The sequence below is a fragment of the Panthera onca genome, chromosome C1 (genome assembly GCF_046562875.1).
Source record: "Panthera onca isolate mPanOnc1 chromosome C1, mPanOnc1 haplotype 2, whole genome shotgun sequence".
NCBI lineage: Eukaryota > Metazoa > Chordata > Mammalia > Carnivora > Felidae > Panthera > Panthera onca.
The window spans coordinates 127,444,589-127,466,407 of record NC_138346.1 but is presented as its reverse complement, the minus strand read 5'-3'; the positions used below and the strand labels follow the sequence as shown (position 1 = coordinate 127,466,407).

Genomic DNA, 21,819 nt, shown 5'->3' with positions numbered 1-21,819 from the left:
TGTTTTGATATTTACTTTAAAAATTAGACTCTGAAACAATCTTCAGTGCCACACAGGCTCCTGTCATGTTACACGCCTAACCCGCAGGGTGGTAAAAACGGAGATTATTGGGGAGCCTGGGTGGTTCAGTCGGTTTAGCGTCCGACTTCGGCTCAGGTCATGATCTCACAGCTCGTGAGTTCAAACTTGTGAGTCGAGCGTCGGGCTCTGGGCTGACGGCTCGGAGCCTGGAGCCTGCTTCTGATTCTGTGTCTCCTTCTCTCTCTGCCCCTAACCCACTCGCATTCTGTCTCTGTCTCTCTCAAAAATAAATAAATATTAAAAAAAAAATTAAAAAAAAAAAAAAAGAAAAAAAAAACCAAACCGGAGCTTATTTGGTAGACTCTCCAGCAGATGAAGTTTTTTGCACCGTCTCCCATACTCTTCTGAGTTACCCGCCTGGCCCATCGGCGTCTGACACCGACCCCTTGCCGGTGTCGCTGAACCTCAGGTTTCTCGTCTGTTAAATGAGGCCCAAGCAGGGTGGAGTAGAAGGCTCTCGGGTTTTGGAATCAAAGCGGTTCTGGATTAAAATCCTGGCAACACCGCTCTGACGCAGGAGCTGGGTGAGCGACTTAATCCCTTTAAGCTCCATTTCTCTTCTTTGTGAAATATGGGTAACACTACCGACTCTGAATACTTTTGGTGGTGTTAGAGGAGAACAGAATAATACTAAGAGCTGGCATTTCCTGAGTGCCTGCTGTCTACCAGGCACTTCGCGGGGCCTCAGTGGTCATCACAAAAACCCTACGAGGTGGGAGATGTTTACCGATGAGGACCGTGAGGTTGGTGATCACAAAACAAAGGCGAAGCAGGGGCGCCTGGCACAGGGTGGGCCGAAAGGACTGAGGGCCACGTTCTCCAGTTCTGAAAACCCTGTGGCTCAGGCCTTGCATTCTTCCCTTTCTACAAGGATGCAGGGACTTGAGGAACCATGCCAGGAAGGGGCTGGTTTTCCAGATGCTCAAAGAGAGGATATGACAGGTAAAGTTGTCCATCTCACATGCAATGAGTTTTAATGTTTATTCATTTTGAAGGAGAGAGAGAGAGAGCAGAGCGCCAGCAGGGGCGGGGCAGAGAGAGAGAGGGAGACACAGAATCCGAAGGGGCTCCAGGCTCTGAGCTGTCAGCACAGAGTCCGATGCAGGGCTTGAACTCACAAACTGACAGATCATGACCTGAGCCGAAGTCAGTCACTTAACTGACTGAACCACCCAGGTGCTCCTCATCCAGTGAGTTTTAAAGAGATGTATATATCACATTTTATGTTTGGTTCACAAGAGTGTATTTCTTTTTACTTATAAGTAAATTTTATTTTAATTTATTTTTTACAATGTTTATTTATTTATTTGGAGAGAGAGCTAGCATGCAAGTGGGGAAGGGGGAGAGAGAGAGAGAGAGGAAGAAAGAGAGAGAGAGAGAGAGAGAGAGAATCCCAAGCAGGCTCCGTGCCAAGCTCGGCATGGAGCCTGGCACAGGGCTTGAGCTCATGACCTTGAGATCATGACCTGAGCCTATATCAAGAGTCGGACGCTTAACTGATTGAGCCACCCAGGTGCCCTGTGAATTTTATGTGTGAGCTGATCCCTCGTCGCGGTTTGATCTGCATTTTCCTAACGATCCGTGATGTTGAACATGTTTTCATATGCTTGTTGGCCAATGTACATCTTCTTAAAATTTGTTAAATGTTTGTTTATTTTGAGAGAGGGAAAGGGAGCAGGGGAGGGGCATAGGGAGAGGAAGAGAGAGAATCCCAACCAGGCTCTGCATGTCAGCACAGAGCCCAACGTGGCGTGGAAACTCACAAACCATGAGATTACGACCTGAGACAAAATCAAGAGTTGGATGTTCAACCAGCTGAGACACCCAGACGCCCCTAGTACATCTTCTTTGAGGAAATGTCTGTGTGAGTCCTTTGCCCTTTTTGTAATTGGGTTACTTGTTTTGTGTGTGTGTTGTTGCATTGTAGGAATTCTTTGTTATATATTCTGGTTATGAACCCCTTATCAGATATTTGATTTGCAAGTATTTTTCCCCATCCCAGAAGTTGCATTTACCACTCTGCTTGTAGTGTCCTTGGATGGGCAAAAGTGTTCAGTTTTGATGTAGTCTAATGTATCTATTTCCCTTCTTTTGTTGCCTATGCTTTTGGTGTCGTCTACAAGCAATCATTGCCAAATCCAAGGTCATGAAGTTTTTGAAGTTGAAATTTTGGACCAGGTCCTCCTTCCTAACTATTTAGAGATTCCTTAAAACTGTATTTATGAAGCAAAACATTCTCAAGATTCATGACGCTGTGATTCTGTTTCATTGTCCTGCAGTGGCCTCGTGTCCCCATGTCCATCTTCAATGTCCCGTTTGAGCACCACCTTGCCCGGTCATGATACGTAGGCCCCATGTGGAAGGCAGGCAGAGTTGGAAGAGGCCTGATTTCTACCAGAGGATCTTTTTGGTTTTTTGAGGTTATTTATTTATTTTGAGAAGGAGAGAGAGAGAGAGAGAGAGAGAGAGCGAGAGCGAGACGATGCTCATGAGGGAGGGGCCCAGAGAGAGGGAAAGAGAGAATCCCAAACAGGCCCCTTGCTGCCAGCACGGAGCCCGACTTGGGGCTTGAACCCATGAGCTACCATGAGATCATGACCTGAGCCATACCAGAGAATCTTCCTATCCCATCTTTCCTCTTTCCTGTTCTACTTTCTTCCTTTTTTCACCTTCCCGGAAGGGGATTTAGGGCCAGCTGGCCCCCACTTGTCTGTAGCCTCAGCTGAATGGCTTCCCCTGGCACATGGCCCCGGGCTGCCCGAGTCGTGGACTCTGTTGCTGTTCGGTTTCCATCCTCTTCCTCTGGACACACTGGACGGCATGTATCAAATCCATAAATACGGAATTTCTTTGAAGAAGTACTTGCGTTACCTCGATCTTTAAAATCTCTTTATTCGGAAATAATTTCAAACACCCAGAAACCGTGCAAGGAAGTCCTGCACACCTTTACCCAGACACCTCATACGTTGATACCTCTCCACCTTTGCTTTCTTCTCTTCTCCCTCTCGGCATGTTTTCTGGTCTCTTAGAAACCCTGTTAGAACTTGGGAGGCACACTACTCCTTTACTTCAGTGTGTCCAACAATCAAGGGCATTTTTTTTTTTTAAACATTTATTTATTTTTGAGACAGAGAGAGACAGAGCATGAACGGGGGAGGGTCAGAGAGAGAGGGAGACACAGAATCGGAAGCAGGCTCCAGGCTCTGAGCCATCAGCCCAGAGCCCGACGCGGGGTTCGAACTCACAGACCATGAGATCGTGACCTGAGCCGAAGTCAGCCGCTCAACCGACCGAGCCACCCAGGCGCCCCAAGGGCATTTTCTTATCATTGCTAAAATACGAATCAGTACGAATATTAAAGCTGTGAACTTGGTGAAACTGACATCATGCAAAACGTGATCTCAAGATGCGTGACACAGTGATCTAGAGACCGGATTTGGCCAAGTGCCCAGAGTCCTGCATCAGTGCTCTGGAGATTTGCCTCGACTCCTCCCTCCTTCTCCTCGTCCCCTTCCGGAGCTGGATGGGCTTCCCCAGGGCAGTTTGCCGTGACTAGTAATGTGCTCTGCTGTCGGCAGGGCAGGACCCCCACCCTGCCCTTCTCCCAAGAGGACCTGGCAATTCCACGATGCATTGGACAGGTGTTTCCAGGCCTCAGGGTGCTTACTGCACAACAAATAGAGGTGCATCTTTTGGAGGCTGGGAGCGGTTCTCCCCACAAAGTTCTGCTGACAGACTGGTGGACAGGCCAGTATATCACTCACAGAGGTCACCTGGGGCAAGAAGGGAGAAGCGTAGGGAGTTTTACAAATGTTCAGGGTAGGCTTCTGATGCATTTTCTTGTTTTTTAATGTCTATTTATTTATTTAGAGCTTGAGCAGGAGAGGGGCGCAGGGAGAGAGAGAGAGAGAGAGAGAGAAGCCCAAGCAGGCTCCAAGCTGTCTGCACAGAGCCCAAGCTGGGACTCAATCCCATGATCCCATGAGAGATCATGACCTGAGCTGAAATCAGGAGTCGGCTGCTTAACCGACTGACCCACCCATGTGCCACCCCCACCTTTTTTTTTTTTTGTCTGATGCATTTTCCAGGTCTCTGCCCTCTCAAGGTCTCTCCTGGGTGAGCCTTTGCTGTTCCTCTGTCCTGTGTGAAGGACCCCAGGACTTCTTCATCTTCAGCCTGAGGCTTGTCAAGTGTGGGCACAAAGTGGCCGTCTTTGCCGATGTTTGGAATTTTGGTGCTGTGAGAGCCATGTGGTCAGGCTGAGAGGATGTGTGGTCAAGAGCCAAACAGACCCAAGTTTGGATCCCAGATCCCTTGTTAATAGCTGAGTGACTTTGGAAGATCGGTTGAGCTTTCTAAGCTCCTGTTTATTCATCTGTGAAATGGGTGGATGTATTTTAAATTAAAAACTTTTTTTGATGTTTATTTATTTTTGAGAGAGAGACAGAGCATGAGCCAGGGAGGAGCAGAGAGAGGGAGACACAGAATCTGAAGCAGCTGAAGGCTCTGAGCTGTCAGCACAGAGCTCGACAGGGGCTCAAGCCCACGAATGGTGAGATCATGACCTGAGCCCAAGTCAGATGCTTCATTGACTGAGCCACCCAGGCACCCCTGACTTACGCTTTTAAAAAATTCTCTCATTTTCTCCTTTCTCTTTTCCTCAGGAAAAGAAGCGACGTCACTACAGTTTTTTTGTGTTTTTTTTTTGCCTCGAGGAAGATGTAGGCAGGGCGGAGAGCCAAGGCAACGTGTAGGATTTCCAGGTCAGGATGTTGTTGCCTGAAGCCTAAGCCCGTAAGAGAACTCAGGGTTCCTCAGAGGTTGTAGAAGGTAGAGGCAAGGGAGACAGGTGGGTTGTCAGTGGCAGGGACCTGGGGCCTGCTTTCTAGTGGTGGCCCAGGGGGCGTGGCAAGACCAGAGGGGAGTCAATGTGTGGCCTCTCTCCGGGAGTATGATCCAGGTAGCTTCCAGAAGAGTGGTTTGGCCCAGGTGAGGCATGGAGGCAACAGGGTCCCAGGCAGGGGCAAGGAAAGATCACCAAGAGCACCCCAAAGCTTGGTCTGCTGGAAAGTCATGTGTGTTGAAGCATATCTGTGGGGCACTATGCAAAAAGACCAAGATTAACTTGCCCCCGGCCTGGAGGGTCAATGCCAAAATTCAGTTGATTTCTAGAGCAGGAGATGAACAGATGCTTTGTACAGACCTGAGGTTCAGACCAGCAACATGAGCTTGTAAATCCCACATATCACCAAGGCTGGGGAATGACGTGGAACATTCAAGGTCATGCAATTGCAGTCATTTATGACTCGTATATATAGAGGTCCTAACACATGGTAGCACTGGACTGTCCTTTGATCCTCACATGAGCATCTCACTGTCAGAAGAGGAAACTGAGGCATCAAGAAATGAAGGAACTTGCTCAAGGCCACAGGAGCATGTGACAGACCCAGGACTGAAGCCCAGGATGGTCACACATGCACTTTCCAGAAGCCATGCTCCCTTGTCAACTGGCACCTTGCAGTGGGAGATGTGTGTCCCTTTGGATTTCCTCCTATACCGCTTATCACAGAAGGGTCGCACATGGGATCCGATCTGTCCCCACCCGACTGTGGGTTCCCCAGGCGTGGAGATGACACCAGCTCCATATCTCAGTGGCCATGGTTCACACATAGAACTTCTCAAGTTATGAGTTGAACTGGCTTTGTTGCTGCTTATGTGAGTGGAGATCACAGGGTGGGCACCCAGGACAGGTTGTCCCAAGTCCCTGATTTTGTTTAGCCACTTTTGTTGGTTAGTCACCAGGCACAAAGAATGTAGACCAAGGTGGAGGGCGCCTGGGTGGCTCAGTCAGTGAAGCAACCGACTCTTGATTTTGGCTCATGTCATGATCTCATGGTTTGTGAGTTCAAGCCCCGTGTCAGGTCTGTACGGACGCACAGTGTGGACTCTACTTGGGATTCTCTCTCTCTGTCCCTCCCCTATGTGTGCTCTCTCTCTCTCAAAGTTAATAAGAAACTTAGAAAAAAATCTAGACGAAGGGGAGGTGTCTCCACCTGGTGCTGGGTAGCCAGTGATGAAATCTTATCATGGTTTTTCTAAAAGCTTTTTGCAATTCTTGGCCTGCACCCATGGATAAGCAGTTCTAACGCTCTGTGCCATCTGGGGCAATGTTCCTGATAGAGTGCACTTGAATGCTGTTAGAATGATCTCAATCTCGTGAGTAAACACGAAACAACCTGTGCTAAGGGATCTTTAGTTTTTGGCTTTGAGGGTCACCTTCCGATGGGAGGGATGGCTGAGCCTGACTTCCCAGGCTCATTGTCCAGGACTGTTTGCCTCTGGGTTGGGCTGGGCTCCTGGTGACGTGGAGCAGAGTTGCTACAACGCTCCCACTTGGTGGTGTTGACCCTGGAGGGTCCCAGCCCCGGAGGATGCACACGGGCATGGCTGTCCCAAGGGGTATCCGGTGGTCAGCAGGAGTGAGCTAGGAGCAGAGCCGGTCCAGACAGGATATTGCAAATTCATGAAATTGCCATAGCATGCCGGGCCCTGTGGGGCAGTGTGTAGGGTGTCAGACCAGGGATCTGTGGCAGTTCAAGCAAGTCCCTCAACCTCTCTGAGTCTCTGTCTCCTCATCTGTAGCTCATAATAAAGATGTGACCTGTGGTGCCTCCAGAAGGGTAGGAAGACCATTCATTAACTCATTTGCTTAACCAAACGTTTAGTGAGCCTCTTCTGTGCCTCATGCTCCGTGCTGGGGTGAGGGAGGAAAGACCACTCGGAGGCAGGGCCACTGGGGCAGGACATACGGCCCCGGCCTGGCAGGGCAAATGTCTTCAGGGAAGAAACAGGAAACACGCGGTACCATTGAGCGGTGTTTTTTTCTTTCTGCTTCCCTGGCTTTTGGAATGGCAGGGTGGGAGGGTGCCATGAAGATGTGCTCCTGGCCATGTCCTGGGGCACCGGGGGCAGCAGTGTCCTGGCCTTCTGAGCAGGACGTAGATGGCTGGGTGTGGCATCTCACGGGAGGGATCACATCTGGCTGTCTTCCTAAGTCCTTCCATAAAGCACTCAGGTCCCCCGTCGATGGGCCTCCTGAGGCCCTCATGTCAAATGCAGGAAACTTCCAGGCCTGTCTCTCTCAGCGTGCCCCTGTGTCCAGGGCCCACGACATGCCCGCCTCTTTGGATACCCAGCCTGCCCTCTCTAGTCCACCCCCACCAGTCCTGCCTTGCTACCCTGATGTCTGTCCTGAAGGCTGTCGGTGGCCGGCCCCATGCTCTCCTGCCAACCCGTGGCCCCAAAGCCCCTGCCTTATTCTGACTTGATCCTGACTTTCCAGTTTATAGCCTCCCCTCGTCCCAAGGTGTGGTCTTCTCTACCGCTTCTGTGGCTGAGTCTTTTTTTCCTTTTGGCCCTCATTCTCTCTCAGGGGCCCTCTACTCATCACAAAGCCCCACATGTGTGTTTCGGAGAAGCTCTTCCTAGACCTTTGTGTGGACGACGGTGCCGGCTCTCGGCCTAACCTGTTGCCTAAACCTGACCATCATGCCACATTTTCCGCCCTCTGTGTGTGCGCGGCACATGCCTGCCTCCCCTGTTCACCCTCGCCAGCCCTCCATTGCTCAGGGGATCCGGCACCTATCCTGCCCTTCCCAACACCCTTCCAGCATGGAACCGGGGGCCACGGCCCTGACGGTGTAGGAGTGTTGGTCCTGCCATCTCTCTTAGACCGGGGTGGCCAACTGAAGGAGCATCCCTGCCTGGGTGCACTGAATGCTCCCTGGAACACGGGGCTGGGAGGCCTGAGCCGGAGGATCCCGGGCAGAGCAGGCTGCTGGCTGTCTGTGAAGTCAGGCCCAGGCAGGAGAGGCAGCTTGGACAGGGGGAGGGGGGCTGCTGAAAAGAGACCTCTTTACAGCCCGCAAGGTGGAAGGCGACACAGGTTTCCGGGGGTGGCCCTGCCTGGGTTCGCTTGAGAAGTCCCTTGTGGAAGGGGAAATCAGGTCAGGGAGGCCTCTGGGACATTCCCCAGCATGTGTACACTTCCACTTTGAAGTCCCTGCGGTGGTGGAATTCGTGGCCCTTATCGGAGTGGGTGTTAGGTACTCTGGGTCCCGTCTTAATGTGTTTGGGGAACAGCCCGAAGTCAGGGGGTTATCTTCGCAGCCTGGGCCTCCAGCCGGAGGGGACGGGGCTCACTCTATAAAGGCTGTGGGAACGGGCACCGGCTCGAGCAGTGGCCAGCCCACCGTCCAGGATGAAGTGTCTCGTGGTGCTACTTGCAGTCCTGGCTGTCTCCCAGGGCAGTGGGATCACCAGGTGTGTGTCAGGCCCCAGGGGGACGTGGGGGGAAGGGTGTCAGGTGTATCTGCTCCGGTGGGTCTCTCCTGGGCTTCCCCTCCTTGCCCTGGGGAATCTTCTGAGGAAATGCTGCAGGTTCCCAGGAGAAGCGCTCCACTGGTCTTGCCTTTGCATCTGGGATCCTTTCCTCTGAGTGAGCCCCGCCACTGCAGGGTGCGGTGGCCAAGGACCAGGGCCCAGAGGGGACAGGCTGTGGGATTAAGGGGATGGTTTCTGGAGTCAAATTGCCTGTGAGTTGATCCCCAGCTCCATCAGTAACCTGACTCTCTGCGCCCTGTTTCCTCTCCTGCTATAAAACGAGGGTAACAGAAAGCATCTATCTCACAGGGTTGGCACGCAGACTATATGAGCTGGTGTTTGTAAAATGCATTGAACGGTGTCTGGCGCGTGATGAGAGCTATGTATGCATTTCTTTTTTTTTTAATTTTTTTTTAACGTTTATTTATTTTTGAGACAGAGAGAGACAGAGCATGAACGGCGGGGGGGGGGGGGGGGCAGAGAGAGGGAGACACAGAATCAGAAACAGTCTCCAGGCTCTGAGCTGTCAGCACAGAGCCCGACGCGGGGCTCGAACCCACGAATTGCGAGATCGTGACCTGAGCTGAAGTCGGATGCTTAGCTGACTGAGCCACCCAGGTGCCCCTATGTATGCATTTCTTAAACGAAATAAAGTTCTCTCTGTGGTGGAAGTTCCCAAATTCTCCTCCAAAAATTATAACAGATATTTCTTTTTTTTGAGACTCTTTTTTGAAACGATTTTTAATTTTTTTTATTTAAAAAAATTTTTTTAACGTTTATTTATTTTTGAGACAGAGAGAGACAGAGTATGAACGGGGGAGGGGCAGAGAGAGAGGGAGACGCAGAATCGGAAGCAGGCTCCAGGCTCCGAGCCATCAGCCCAGAACCCGATGCGAGGCTCGAACTCACGGGCCGCGAGATCGTGACCTGAGCCGAAGTCGGACGCTTAACCGACTGAGCCACCCAGGCGCCCCTGAAACGATTTTTTAAAAGTAATCTCGACACCCAATGGGGGGCTCAAACTCACGACCCTGAGACCAAGAGTCACACACTCTCCTGACTGAGCCTGCCAGGTGCCCCATGATTGATATTTCTTGAGCTGCTTGCTACCAGGTGCCAGAAACTTGGTTGGATATTTACCTCTGCTACCGCGAATCCTCCTGGATTAGGTAGATAGTATTATTTGCATTTTACAGATGAGGAAGCTGTTGTTCAGGGAGGACCCCTGAGCTACTCAAGACTGTGAGGGTCAAAGGGAGGAGCTAGGACTTGGTCCCAAGCAGACTGGCACTCTTACCACAAAATCATGCTATCTCTGGTTTGAGCCTTATCCCAGGTTTGAGCCCTGTTGAGCCCCGGGACTGGGGGAACCTGAATCCATCCCTGGGAAGCTGGATCCCTAAAAAGGGGTCAGGGTGGCTTTGACCAGTCGGAGCTCCTCATGGTCCTTGAAAGTGAGGCTCTTTTGAGTGCCAGGCATTGGGTGGGGGGGCTCTCAGTGCAGGAACTAGGGGCAGCGCTGGGGGAGTGGGGGTTTCCACGGTGAGCTTCCTGGTCTCTGTGTGGGGCAGTGGGCTGCAGGTGTCCCTCAGAGGGAGGCTCTCTGGGACCTCGTGCTGGACACAAGTGCTCAGTGGAGACATCGGGACACAGGAAAGGGCAGCTGTGGGCTTGGTCTTGGGAGCTCAGACTAACTTCCTTCCTTTTGGGCTTATGTCCTTTTCTATCATCAGAGACAAAGGCTGAGAAACAATCTCGAGGACCTTTTATTTCCGCTGGGTGGAATTCACACATGAGGGCTGGGGAAGAGAGGCACCAGAGGAGAGACCATAATTCACACACAGGCCTGTTCCATATGGGATCCGTTTGGGATGTGAACAACACGAGAGAACCCATTTTTTGTTTTATTTGACTGCTGCCATTTTATTACTCTCAAAGCACTTTCATGGCCGTGGTCGCCACTCGTCCTTCAGAGGACGAGGCTCACAGAGGAGGACCGCGTGGCCCTTAGAACTGAGGGACCCCGGGATCATCTGGCTCCATTCCTTCACGCTACTGGAGGGGGGACCTGGGAGCCAGAGAGGTGAAGCTACGGTTGGCCAAAGGCAGGGCTGGAGAGTGGCTGGAGAGAGGAAGGAGTTCACCCCTTATGCTGAGACCGAGCTGAAACTCAGAGGGTTTTGGGGAGCGACCCAAAGTGCCACAGCCTGTAAAGCTGGGTCTAGAACCCTCCTTCATGTTTCCCCTCCAGACTCTCTTCTGTTGGTTTGCTTCCATCATCCAACCCCTAAACTCCAGAAGCTCCCTTGAGGTCCACGCTCTGTACTGAGACCCTTCAAAGACTTTCCACACACTTCAGGCCACCCAGAGAGCCAGTCATAGGGGTCACAAGGGCAGAGCACTCTCACGGAATTTAGCAGGGTGTGGGGGACATCATTTCCTCTCTAGACAGCATGTCCCGGTGGGGGGCAGAGACTGTACCCCTGTGCCCCATACAATGTCTGACACATGGTAGGTAGATAGTAAGAATTTGGAGACTGGATAATATTGGGTCTCTCACACCTTGGAGTTACAGTATTCACTAGCAAGCTATGAAATACATTCACTGAGTCTCTGGCAGCATTAAAAAAGAGAAAGGAACAGGGAATATCAGAGTGCGTTGTATTTAGTAAGGGTAGGCGCTGATTTGTGAACTGATGTAGAATACAATTTTTACTTTGAGTTATGATATAAAAAAAGAAAGTGGGGGAGTAGCTTACGGAACCCAGAGCCTCTGGGCACCTTCTGGGAGGCCAGGCAGCCCTGGGGAGATGCCCCCCGGCATCATGAATTCTCCCCCGTCTCCTCAGGGTCCCTCTGCACAAGGGCAAATCGCTGAGGAAGGCCTTGAAAGAGCACGGGCTGCTGGAGGACTTTCTGAAGGAACACCCATATGGCATCAGAAAGAAGTACTCCAACTTAGACAAGGTGCCCAACGAGCCCTTGGCCAACTTCTTGGACGTAAGTGGCTCTGCCCACCTTCCGGTAATGCTTCTCACAGAGTGTGATGGACGCCCCCTCCCGGACCCGGCCTGTTTCCCACTTCGAGGAATCGTGGAGCCCTGTGGGCTATGGAGGCCATCTCCCTGCCCCTCAGTCAGCTCTGCGGTGGGCCAGCGGACCCGGCAAAGGCAGGGCTCTGAATGTCACCCCCGGAAGGGTCTGAGCTCAGGCAACCTGCAGAAAACATCCCTTGGGGGCACATAATCTGCTTCCAGGTGCACCCCCATGCCTTAGGAAACCCATGACTTCATCCGGGCTGGGCAGGGATGGGGTACTGGTACCCATGTGCCACCGCCTAGGACGTGACAGGTACGCCCCTTGTGCCCTCTTCCTTTCTGGAGCCTGTCTCTTCCTCATCTGTCATCTGTCACTGCAGTAAACAGCCTTTTGTCTCCAGTGCTCTCATTTCCTTATCTAGGTCACGCTGGCACCCCCCCTCCCCACCCTCCTCACCGGCCCTAGTTCTGACTCATGGGGAGGCTGGCAAGGCGGCATGGCAGGGGCAGCTTGGGTTGGGACGTGGGGGTCCGTACCTCGCTGGTGCCCCATCTTTATGTCCCTGCCCCTGGCAGGAGGGCCCAGTCTTCCTGCCAAGAAGGGCCCACATTTTGATCTAATGTCTGGGGCTTGTGGGAGGGGCCAGAAGATCAGGGCTCAGGTGGGAGCCAGCATGGCGGCTGGAGGTGAAGAACCCTCCCCAGGGACCCTCATTCCCCCTTCCCCCCTTTTCTCGATGCCAAACATCGACGCTCACCCCTATGCTGTGCTCCCCACCCCTGACCCCGTGCTGTCTGTCCCCAGTGTCAGTACTTTGGGAAGATCTACATCGGGACCCCGCCCCAGGAATTCACCGTGGTGTTTGACACCGGCTCCTCGGACCTCTGGGTGCCCTCTGTCGACTGCAAGAGTTATGCCTGCAGTAAGTGACCTCCCTTTCTGGCCCGCCTCTCCGGGCTCAGACCCCAGGGCCCCTCTGCCAGCCACGGTCAAGGTGCTGGGCAGGGGGAACGTGGGTGCAGGAGAGCTTGCTCTGACGTTCCCAGCCTCCCGGTTGCGCCCCATCTCCTGGCTCAGCCCTTCCCACCGGGCCATGGATTGGGAAGGTGTGCAAATCACAGGTCTAATGTGTAAAGCACCAGCTGGAAATTAGGGAAGCTTAGGCTATTTATTTACTTATTTATTTAGTCTCCATCAGGAGCCAAGGCAAGCTGCTGACCCTTCTGGGTCCTCGGTTTTCCTTTCTATAAAATGGGGCTATTATATGCCAGTGGGTGCCTGGAGAATGAAGTGAGAGGGTCTTACTGTTGATGATGAGTAAACATCTAATACATGCTATTAATTTATTCCTCCAACAATCCTGGGAGATTGGTGCCCTCTCTACCTCCATTTACCAGAGGAGGAAACCAAATTTCAGAGAAGAAAAGAGTGTTGCCTAAGATGCCAAAGCTGGAAAAAGTAAAATGTCCATGGAAACCGCAGGGATAGCTTTTTGCTTTCCTGTTTTGTTTGCAAGCTACACGGGTAGCACCGGGGGTCAGAGAGGTGGGTCGAGCACCAAAGAACAATTTTCTTTACTAAACTGAGTGGGATCCAGAGAAAATGGGTGCTTATTTTCAGCAGAGAGAATGGTTAGTATTTAGACCATATTCTTACAGGGCCTGGTGAGGGTCTCAGCCCTGGCTGACACCGTCCACTGGTGAGAAGATTCTATGGGCCTCACTAACTCTGGGTCTGTTTCAGAAAACCATCATCGCTTTGACCCATCCAAGTCCTCCACCTTCCAGAACCTGAACGAGCCCCTGTCCATCCAGTACGGCACCGGCAGCATGCAGGGCTTTCTGGGTCTCGATACCGTCACTGTGAGTGGGGCTTTGGGTCAGCAGGCACTCACCTTTCCTCCCCAACCAGCCGCTTCACCACCTAGACGCCCAGGCTCTGGTGAGCTGTCCCTCCAGCTGCGGCTGAGAGGCCCTTTGGATCCTGTCCTCCCCCCCACCAACCGTGGCCTGGTGGGGATTTAAAATCTGAGAGGGATTTTAGCCAGCAGCTGCTGTGGCTCGACCTTCCCTCCTCCCTCCTCTCCTTCCCGTGACAACCCCCAGAGTCCTCTTGAGAGGCTTCTCCATGCCTACTTTCCATCTTCCCAATCTTCTCCATCTATGCTTGCCATAATTGGTCCAGGATCCCCAGCCTGTGCCAGCACTGAGCTCTCTTCAGTGTCGCCCGTGTGATTTCACTGGAAATGTCGTTCTTAGGAAGGTGCTATTATCCCCTTGTTCAGAGGAGGAAGCAGAAGCTCAGAGGAGTCAGTAACTTGCCCGAAGTCACACAGCTGGGAGCTGAGTGTCAGAACCCCGCCTCCCAATCTTTGAGTGGTGCCCTTGGCTTGGCCTCCCTCAGTCGCCCTGGAGGACGAATCCCCTGCCCAGGTGTCATGGAACAGCATACTCTTTCGCGTAGGAGAGCACCTGTGCCCTCTGGACAAGGGTTCCCCTGTCTGTTGCCACTTTTTGGCTTGTAAAGTACTGGACACAGGGGTGGGCACACAGTAAGGGCACAATACACATTAACTTCCTTGTCTCTTTCCTCACCCACTATCCAAGATAAAGCAGCATCCCTCCATGATTTTCACCTCAATCTTCCTTGAGTCCTTTCTGGGTCTGGCTGAAGGCTCTTTTGCTTTGAGCCAAAAGGGAGACACAGCTCTTCTCCATTGACGGTCCTGTCCTCAGCCTCTCCCGTAGGCAGGACAGGTGCCCACGCAGCTCAGGCCTCCCCAAGAGTCAGCAGCACCAGGGAGCAGGGGCCCGGAGCCTCTTCCTCAGTCCCTGGCTTATTGGACCAATTCCCTCAAAACCACAGCGCAGAGCTGGGAAAGGAGGGCTTTTCTTTGCTCGAGTAACTACATTACCTGGAGGAGGGAGGGCGAGCCCCAAGGCTGATCCTGATACCCACTTGCCCTGGGATCTTCCTGCCTCTGGCTGAGGGGCCCTTGGTGGAGGTCACTCTGCCTCTCTTACAGGTCTCCTCCATCGTGGACCCCCAGCAGACTGTGGGCCTGAGCACCCAGGAACCTGGCAACGTCTTTACCTACTCTGAGTTCGATGGGATCCTGGGGCTGGCCTACCCCTCTCTGGCGTCCGAGTACTCAGTGCCTGTGTTTGACAATATGATGCAGAAGCACCTGGTGGCCAAAGACCTGTTCTCTGTTTACCTGGACAGGTAGGAGCTGTCCCCAGGCAGGGTCAGACGTCCACAGCCCAGCAAGGTCTCTTGGCTGAGGAATGTCCACCCCTCTGGGACACGGCAACTCAAGGGTGGTGTCCAGAATCCAAGAAAACCTCTCCTTGTTTCCAGGCAGACCCAACTTCTTGTCCCAAAGTCCCCCACATAGCCATTGATACAGACAGAGTCCATTGGACCAACATGTGACTTTGATTTCTAGCATTTAAAAAACGAAGCCTGACCCCATCTCTGCCCAAGGGCAGTTTTTCTTTTTAACATTTATTTATTTTTGAGACAGAGAGAGACAGAGCATGAGTTGGGGAGGGGAAGAGAGAGAGGGACACACAGAATCTGAAGCAGGCTCCAGGCTCTGAGCTGTCAGCACAGAGCCTGACACAGGGCTCGAGCTCACAAAGTGTGAGATCATGACCTGAGTCAAAGTTGGACGTTTAACTGACTGAGCCACCCAGGCACCCCTGCATGGGGGCATTTAACATCTTTTTTCCAAAGTAGCCAGGCCTCCATAATCATTGTGGGTGTCACTGAGATTCATAGACTTCTATTTATTTTTATTTTATTAAAAATTTTTTTTAATGTTTATTTTTGACAGAGAGACAGATAGAGCACAAGTGGAAGAGGGGCAGAGAGAGAGGGAGACACAGGATCCAAAGCAGGCTGCGGGCTCTAAGCTGTCAGCACAGAGCCTGACGCCGGGCTTGAACCCATGAACGATGAGATCATGACCTGAGTTGAAGTTGGATGCTCAACCAACTGAGCCACCCAGGCACCCCCACAGACTTTTAGAGTAGGCTCCAAAGGAGTCCAGTCTTCTCCTTTCACTATGAAGGAAACTGAGGCCTGAGAGGGACGATCACCCCAGGAACTGGTGGCTAAGTCATACCTGTGTCTCTGTTTCTGTCAAAAATAAATAAACATTAAAAAAACAAGTAGCAGAGGGGGAATTCAGTGACACTGCATTGTGCCCATGTTTCCTGGCTGAGAGAAGAGCCCCGGAGTATGTGGGACCTTGTTGAAGACTCTCTCTCCTACTTGTAGCCAAAGGCCTGGGGGCAGGGGGTGGGCACAGGGGGACCCCTGAGGGTGACCTGAGCAGAGCCCAGTGGTCATGTGACCTGTGTGGTGGTCATTTCCTGACCTCCCCTCGGGAGGCAGGTGCTGCCTCAGCCGGGGGGCTACAGAACTCAGAGAGATGATGCTGCAGCTGTTATCAGGGAAAAGCCCCGAAGAGCAGGGAGGCTGGGAGAACGCGTCTGAAGCCTTCGGGGTGGAGGTGGGAGTCGAGGGCAGGGCGGACAGGAGGGCCAGGTCTCAGTGGCATCTGCCCCTGGGTGGGGATGCGGCGGCCCGTCACCAGTTTCCTTGGTTTCAGGAATGGCCCAGGGAGCATGCTCACGCTGGGAGCCATCGACCCCTCCTACTACACAGGCCCCCTGCACTGGGTGCCCGTGACTGTGCAGGAGTACTGGCAGTTCACCGTGGACAGGTGAGTGAGCGGCAGCCCTGGGCCCCAGCCACGGGGTGGCTCCAGGTGTGGGGACGGGAGGGCCTGGGGATCAGCCCGGGAGGCTCTGAGAAGGCCCGCACACCGTAGCTTGTAAGACCATCACAACAGGTTCTGAATTAGACGCTTCCAAGGCCAATGACCTTTGCCGATGAGCACACTGGGCATTCACCGATGCTTCATTCTTAAGAGTGCTGCACTAACTGAGCACTTACTACCTGCTAGGCATTGGGATGAGTGATAATAGGACCGTCTCATTTATTCCTGGCGAAAACCCTATGAGGTGCTGCCATTAGTAATCCTCATTTACTGACCTCAAGTCTGAACCTCGTGACCATCCCTTGAGGAAGTCAAGGAAGGAGGGGTTGTGACCCCATTCTGTGGATGAGAAGCCCGAGTTCAGGAAGGCTGGGTGACTTGTACAAGATTTGCAGCAGGTGGATGGCGGGGAGAAAATTTGAAACCAGATCTTTAGGTGACTTGTGCAGGACTCATTCCGCCCCGACTCCAAAGTCTTGCCATGTGATTTTACAATTTTTTGACGTTTCTGTCCCACAGAAGGTGGGGCAGCCTTGATGTAGCTAATGACTTGGGAGAAAATGGTTTCAGGTCTTTTCTATGAGCTCTGGAAGTGGTGCTTGGGCTTGTTCCCCGCCCGAGGATCCTGGCAGGGGAGGGAGGGTTGGATGCTGGACGTGCTGCGAGGCTGTCCTGTTTCCGCTCTGCAGGGTTACGGTCAATGGCGTGGTGGTGGCCTGTGATGGTGGCTGCCAGGCCATCCTGGACACAGGCACCTCCATGCTGGTCGGGCCTAGCAGCGACATCCTCAACATCCAGACGGCCATTGGAGCCACCCAGGATGAGTTTGGCCAGGTGAGGCCAGGCCCATTTCCCCCCGGGGGGCTGGGATTTCTCCAAACACCTTCACAATGGCCTTCCAGCTCCGCCCACCACAGCTGTTGAGGCTCTCACGTCTCATGCAGCTGCAGCGGCCAAGGTCTGGCCTCCGGGTCTCCAGGAGGGCCGTGCATCCCCGAGCTCTGCTGCACCTCCTTGTTCCTTCACCACCCCACGGGTCTCCCTGCTTCCTCCTTGACAGCTAAGAGCTCCCAGTGTCCTGGCTGAGACTGGAGGGGAAACACTGAGGCCAGTCCCTCTGTCTCAAGCTGGGGTCTGTCCCTGCACAGACTGACAGCAGGTCCTCGTCATTGTGACTCTTGAGGCCTGAGAGAGAATCTCCCTAGAGTCCTCTGGGTGGGCAAGCCTCTCCCCACCGCTTGGCTCCAGTGCAGAAGAAGGGGCTGTGCCTCGGCCCTCCTCTGCCTCTTCCAGCCAGATCACATCCCTTGCCCATCTAAGAGGACTTCCTTCTGGTCTTTAGTTTGACATCAACTGCGGGCAACTGAGCAGCATGCCTATGGTGGTCTTTGAGATCAACGGCAGGAAGTACCCACTGCCCCCCTCTGCCTACACCAGCCAGGTATGAGTCTCAGGAGAGGAAGCCTGGGTTCACCTGGCACCCCTTCTCTCTCCTGGCAAGTCAGTGAACTTCTTTGGTGGCGTGGCCCAGATGGAGAGTGTGGGAGGTACATGTAGATCAACTGGCCTTTCTGAGTGGGGCCCCGTTGTCCTTGGGCCTCACGTGTGGCTGTTATGGCCTCATCCTGGGAGACATGGGGTGGACAGAGCCCAGCGGCTTGAGGGAGGGTGGGGTAGGCAGGACCACAGCTCTCCGTGGGAACCTCCATCCACTGTTCTAGCTTCTAAGCCCAGGGCTCTGGAGCTTTGTCCAGGATTTTTGTGGATAGCCTGGGTTTTGTGGGGACCCAGCCCTTATCCCCCCCTGACCCACTGGCCTCAGCTTTGGCCTGGCCTTGAGTATATACAACTAGTAAGGCCTTGGGGCCCCCTCCGGCCTGGTCTGGCTGGTCCTCAGGGCAGTAGGTGCTAAGAGGAGGGCTGGAGGCTGGAGAGGACAAGTGAGGAGGAGCGGGGTCAGGGGACCATCCCAAGTGATCTTGCATTACATCACTTGATTTTCTGAGTATCGGGTTTTTCACCTTGTTGAGCGAGATGAGTCTGATACTTGTCTGCTTGCCTCGGAGGGTGATTTCAAGGATGACAGGAAATAATAACTGAGAGAGTAATTGTGGGGTGTGGTGGGGGAGGCTTGCCATCGGATGTGGTGACTGTGGTTCGGACCAGCTTCATCTCAGCCTTGCCTTTCCCAGGATCTGGGCTTCTGCGCCAGCGGTTTCCAGGGTGAGGGCGACGACCCGCTGTGGATCCTGGGAGATGTCTTCATCCGGGAGTATTACAGTGTCTTTGACAGGATCAACAACCGCGTGGGGCTGGCCAAGGCCATCTGATTGCACCGCCGACCGTGGAACACGCATGCACTCCCTAAGCGCACATGCATGTGCACACACACACACGCACACACGCACACATACGGACCAGGTTTTCTGGCAGATGGTTTTCAATAAACACCATATCGCTGCAAAGTGTGGCTTCTGTGGGGCCAAAGCCCTGCGCCGTTGTGGGGGTGGGGAGTGACTGTCATGTGGTACGTCTGGCAGCATTGGGGTTTCGTGACTGGGGGAGGGTTCAGGACCCTGTTGGTGGGTGGAGACTTTCACAAGGGAATTGGCCACTTCAAGCTTAGGCCAGGTAAAACCAAGGCACGTCTTGCCTCTCTGTTCTCTCACTCTAGATCTTTCTGGGGAAAGGGTACAGTAGGGGAGACCTTTGCAGGACGAGGCTGGTCCCTGAGGAGCAAGGGCTTGGGGTGTGGGGCTAGGGAGAGAAAAGCTCTAAGTCCATTAAGAAAAGGGCCTTGGGGTGTTTTGAAGAAGACAGTGGGGTAGACAGAAGGCACGTGGGAAGATCTGAAGGTCCTGAGGTTGCCATTAACCTTGGGGAAGAACCACAGCTGAGAGTCCCATCCTCAGTCTTAGAGGCTCTGAACCTGACCCACCAGCACGTGGAGAGTGGCTCCATCCCTGGGACAGACCCACGTTCAAGGGCTCTCAGAGGCTGCCAGTCAAAGCTCACGCCAGTGCTCAGTGCTGACCGCTAGAGCTGAGTGAAGACCCCCTAGTGCTCAGTCAAGACCCCAGCAGTCGGTGGCCAGACCACTCCTGCTCCCAGGTTCCTGAGGCTTCTTTCTGGAAACAGAGAGGCCACATGGAAAATAGAGATACCAGAGGGTTAGAACAAAGGGATCCAGGTGGATTTAAGTGGTTTTCTCACTTATGCTACCTTGAGACCATAGGGGGGTCAGGCAGACAAGCTTCCTGGGGGGATTTCAGTGCTCAGAGCCCCTTGACGGGCCCCCTGCAACAGTGCTCTGCTGATCTGCACACATTTGCTCCCTCGACCCTCCTTCCTTTTTCTTTGGGCCCCTTGTCTTGGCAGCCTCCCAACAGGAGGCAGTATAATTGATCAGGCTTCTGTTTTCTAAACCACAGCCAGTCTGGGCCCCCATTTTGGGACTGGGCTTCAAGTCACACCTGTAAGTAGCTGAACTCTCAGAAGGCACGGAAAGGGAGCTGGGGCCGGGTTAGCATCTAGGTCCCGCCCCCGCCCCTCCTAATCCTGACCACACTTGCCCTGCAGACAGCTGAGGAGCGAGTCACGCAGCAGTCTCGGAGAGCTTGATGCTATGGATTTGGCCAGGACGCTTCACAAAGGACAAAGGAGACTGTGCTTTAGGAAGAGGAGTGGGGGGAGGGGCTTGGCAGACAGGATCCTGTTAACAGGCTCCCCTGGGGCCATCTCTTGGGGTCTTTCTCAGCTGTATGCAAAGCCAAAGAAGATGAGGAACCCAGGGCAGTGGAAATGCTGTCCCCAGTGCCTTTGTGGGTCTGTGGAGGAGCAGCCAGCACGGGGCCCCGGAAGCACCCAGTGGTTTCTGGCAGGAAAGGAGCGGGATTGGGCTGTGGGGGCCTACGTGGAGGAGGAAGGGCTCAGGCGGCAGCCCCAGCTGAGCCGAGGAGCCTGGGGTGGGTTGGGGCAGAGGCTCCGGGAACACATTCCAGGACTTCAAGAACAGAGGATGGGCCTTGGTGGTTGGTTCCTACAAGGTCAGGGAGGACAACATGGCGTCAAGGAGTGAGTTCTGGCTTTGGGCGACTTTGCCAAGCCTCGCTTTTCTCATCCAAGACCAATACTGTCTGTTTGCCAAGCATGAGACAGAACTGGGCCACATTCATTATTTTTAGGCTTCTTGTAGATTAAAAAAAAGTCCCGAACAAGCTCACGAAAATTGTGTCATATTTTAATGGCTTACACTTAGCAAATTGCATTTTAAACATCCAGACTTCCATGAGAGATCATGTGGAAAGTCTCCACATGATGATTTTCATAAATGGGAGGCTTAGACTGAATGGCCCCCCACTGCTGACCCTAGCCCACTGGACCCCGGTGGCGGTCCCTGTCCTAGGTGGTTAGTGGCCAGTCCCTCCCTAGGGTTTCTCCCCACTGCAGAGAATACCCTGCTGGAAAGGTTCTCCGCCCTCCAACCCCTTTGTTCAGTTTTCACTTGTCCTTCAAACCTCAGCTGAGTGCAAATCTTTCCAGGATGCTCTTACCAGGCTGGGTTGGTTCCCTCCTGTGCGCCCCCCTGTGCCCTGTGCTCTCCTTAGCACAGTGCTTAGCGTTCTAACACTTGTTTTCCATCTGTCCCCCTCACCGACTGGGGGCTCCCTGAGGACAGACACTGCGTCTCTCATTTTGATATCTTGGGTACCTAAACCATGGAATGCCTTCATCAAGTGTTGCTGATACGAATAATATTATCAATGAATGAATGAATGAATGAATGATTCAACCAGTAAGGTCCTCAAGAGTTGCACTGCTCGCTGCTGGTCTCCCCCTTTTCTCTCGGATCCTTGCAACCACCCACCCACCCACCACACTCGGGCCCTCTCTGCATTTTCTCCTTCTTGTTGCTGAGCCCCCAATGCTCCCCCTTCTTTGCTGTCCCTGGGGAATGGCTCACCTTCATTGGGACAATGAAAGGGCAGAAGGCAGCTGCAGCTGCTTCCAGGGCTTTAAGGTTCTGCTGGAGGGGTCCACACTGGGCTCTGCACCAGGCCCCGCTCTCTGGTGGGGGGGGGGGGTCTGCCAGGTGATGAAGGGGCCTTGGAAGGGCTGTCAGCACAACTGCTACTTGCTTGTGAAGAGGGGCCACCTGGAGGCCAGTGGGGAACTGTGATGCTGGGCGGAGGTTCCCGCGGGTCCAGCTGCTCACTCCCCGCTCCCCCACCGGCACCGGCTGCTCACGAAAAAGCCAAGGCAGGGAGACCGCAGCTGGGGAAGCCTCAGTGTTTGCTCCCGTCCCCGCCACCGTCTGCCGCCTTAGCCACACCTAACCCCCTGCAGAGCTGGCCTCAGGGCCTTTGTGCCTGCCGTCCCTTTGCCAGTTTTTCTCCTTTCCATTCTCTGTGACCTATGACTTGCTCCTCATCCTTCCAGAGCAGCTTAAGTGTCCCCGGAGGTCCTCTCCGCCAGACTTTCTCTTCTAGCTTCCTGATTGCTCAGTGGGGATCTTTACAACAGATTTG

General features: G+C 53.4%; 1 protein-coding gene across 1 annotated transcript; it reads left to right on the top strand.

Moving 5' to 3' along the window:
- Positions 1-674: 674 nt before the first annotated feature.
- Positions 675-18,847, top strand: LOC132673364 (chymosin-like). Its single transcript, XM_060625958.2, has 9 exons — positions 675-1,023; positions 11,313-11,463; positions 12,307-12,424; positions 13,246-13,364; positions 14,528-14,727; positions 16,121-16,234; positions 16,981-17,125; positions 17,634-17,732; positions 18,484-18,847. Exons 1-9 carry the CDS (start codon positions 974-976, stop codon positions 18,619-18,621), a joined length of 1,134 nt encoding a protein of 377 aa, XP_060481941.1. The 5' UTR covers positions 675-973; the 3' UTR covers positions 18,622-18,847.
- The last annotated feature ends 2,972 nt before the right edge of the window (positions 18,848-21,819 follow it).

What these genes read in the sequence shown, in the direction of transcription:
- LOC132673364 (XM_060625958.2), top strand. Translation starts at nt 974, where the DNA reads ATGCCAGGAAGGGGCTGGTTTTCCAGATGCTCAAAGAGAGGATATGAC. An exon ending in CCCAGGATGAGTTTGGCCAG is followed by an intron (nt 17,126 to 17,633) that starts GTGAGGCCAGGC and finishes TCTGGTCTTTAG; the next exon opens with TTTGACATCAACTGCGGGCA. An exon ending in CCTCTGCCTACACCAGCCAG is followed by an intron (nt 17,733 to 18,483) that starts GTATGAGTCTCA and finishes TGCCTTTCCCAG; the next exon opens with GATCTGGGCTTCTGCGCCAG.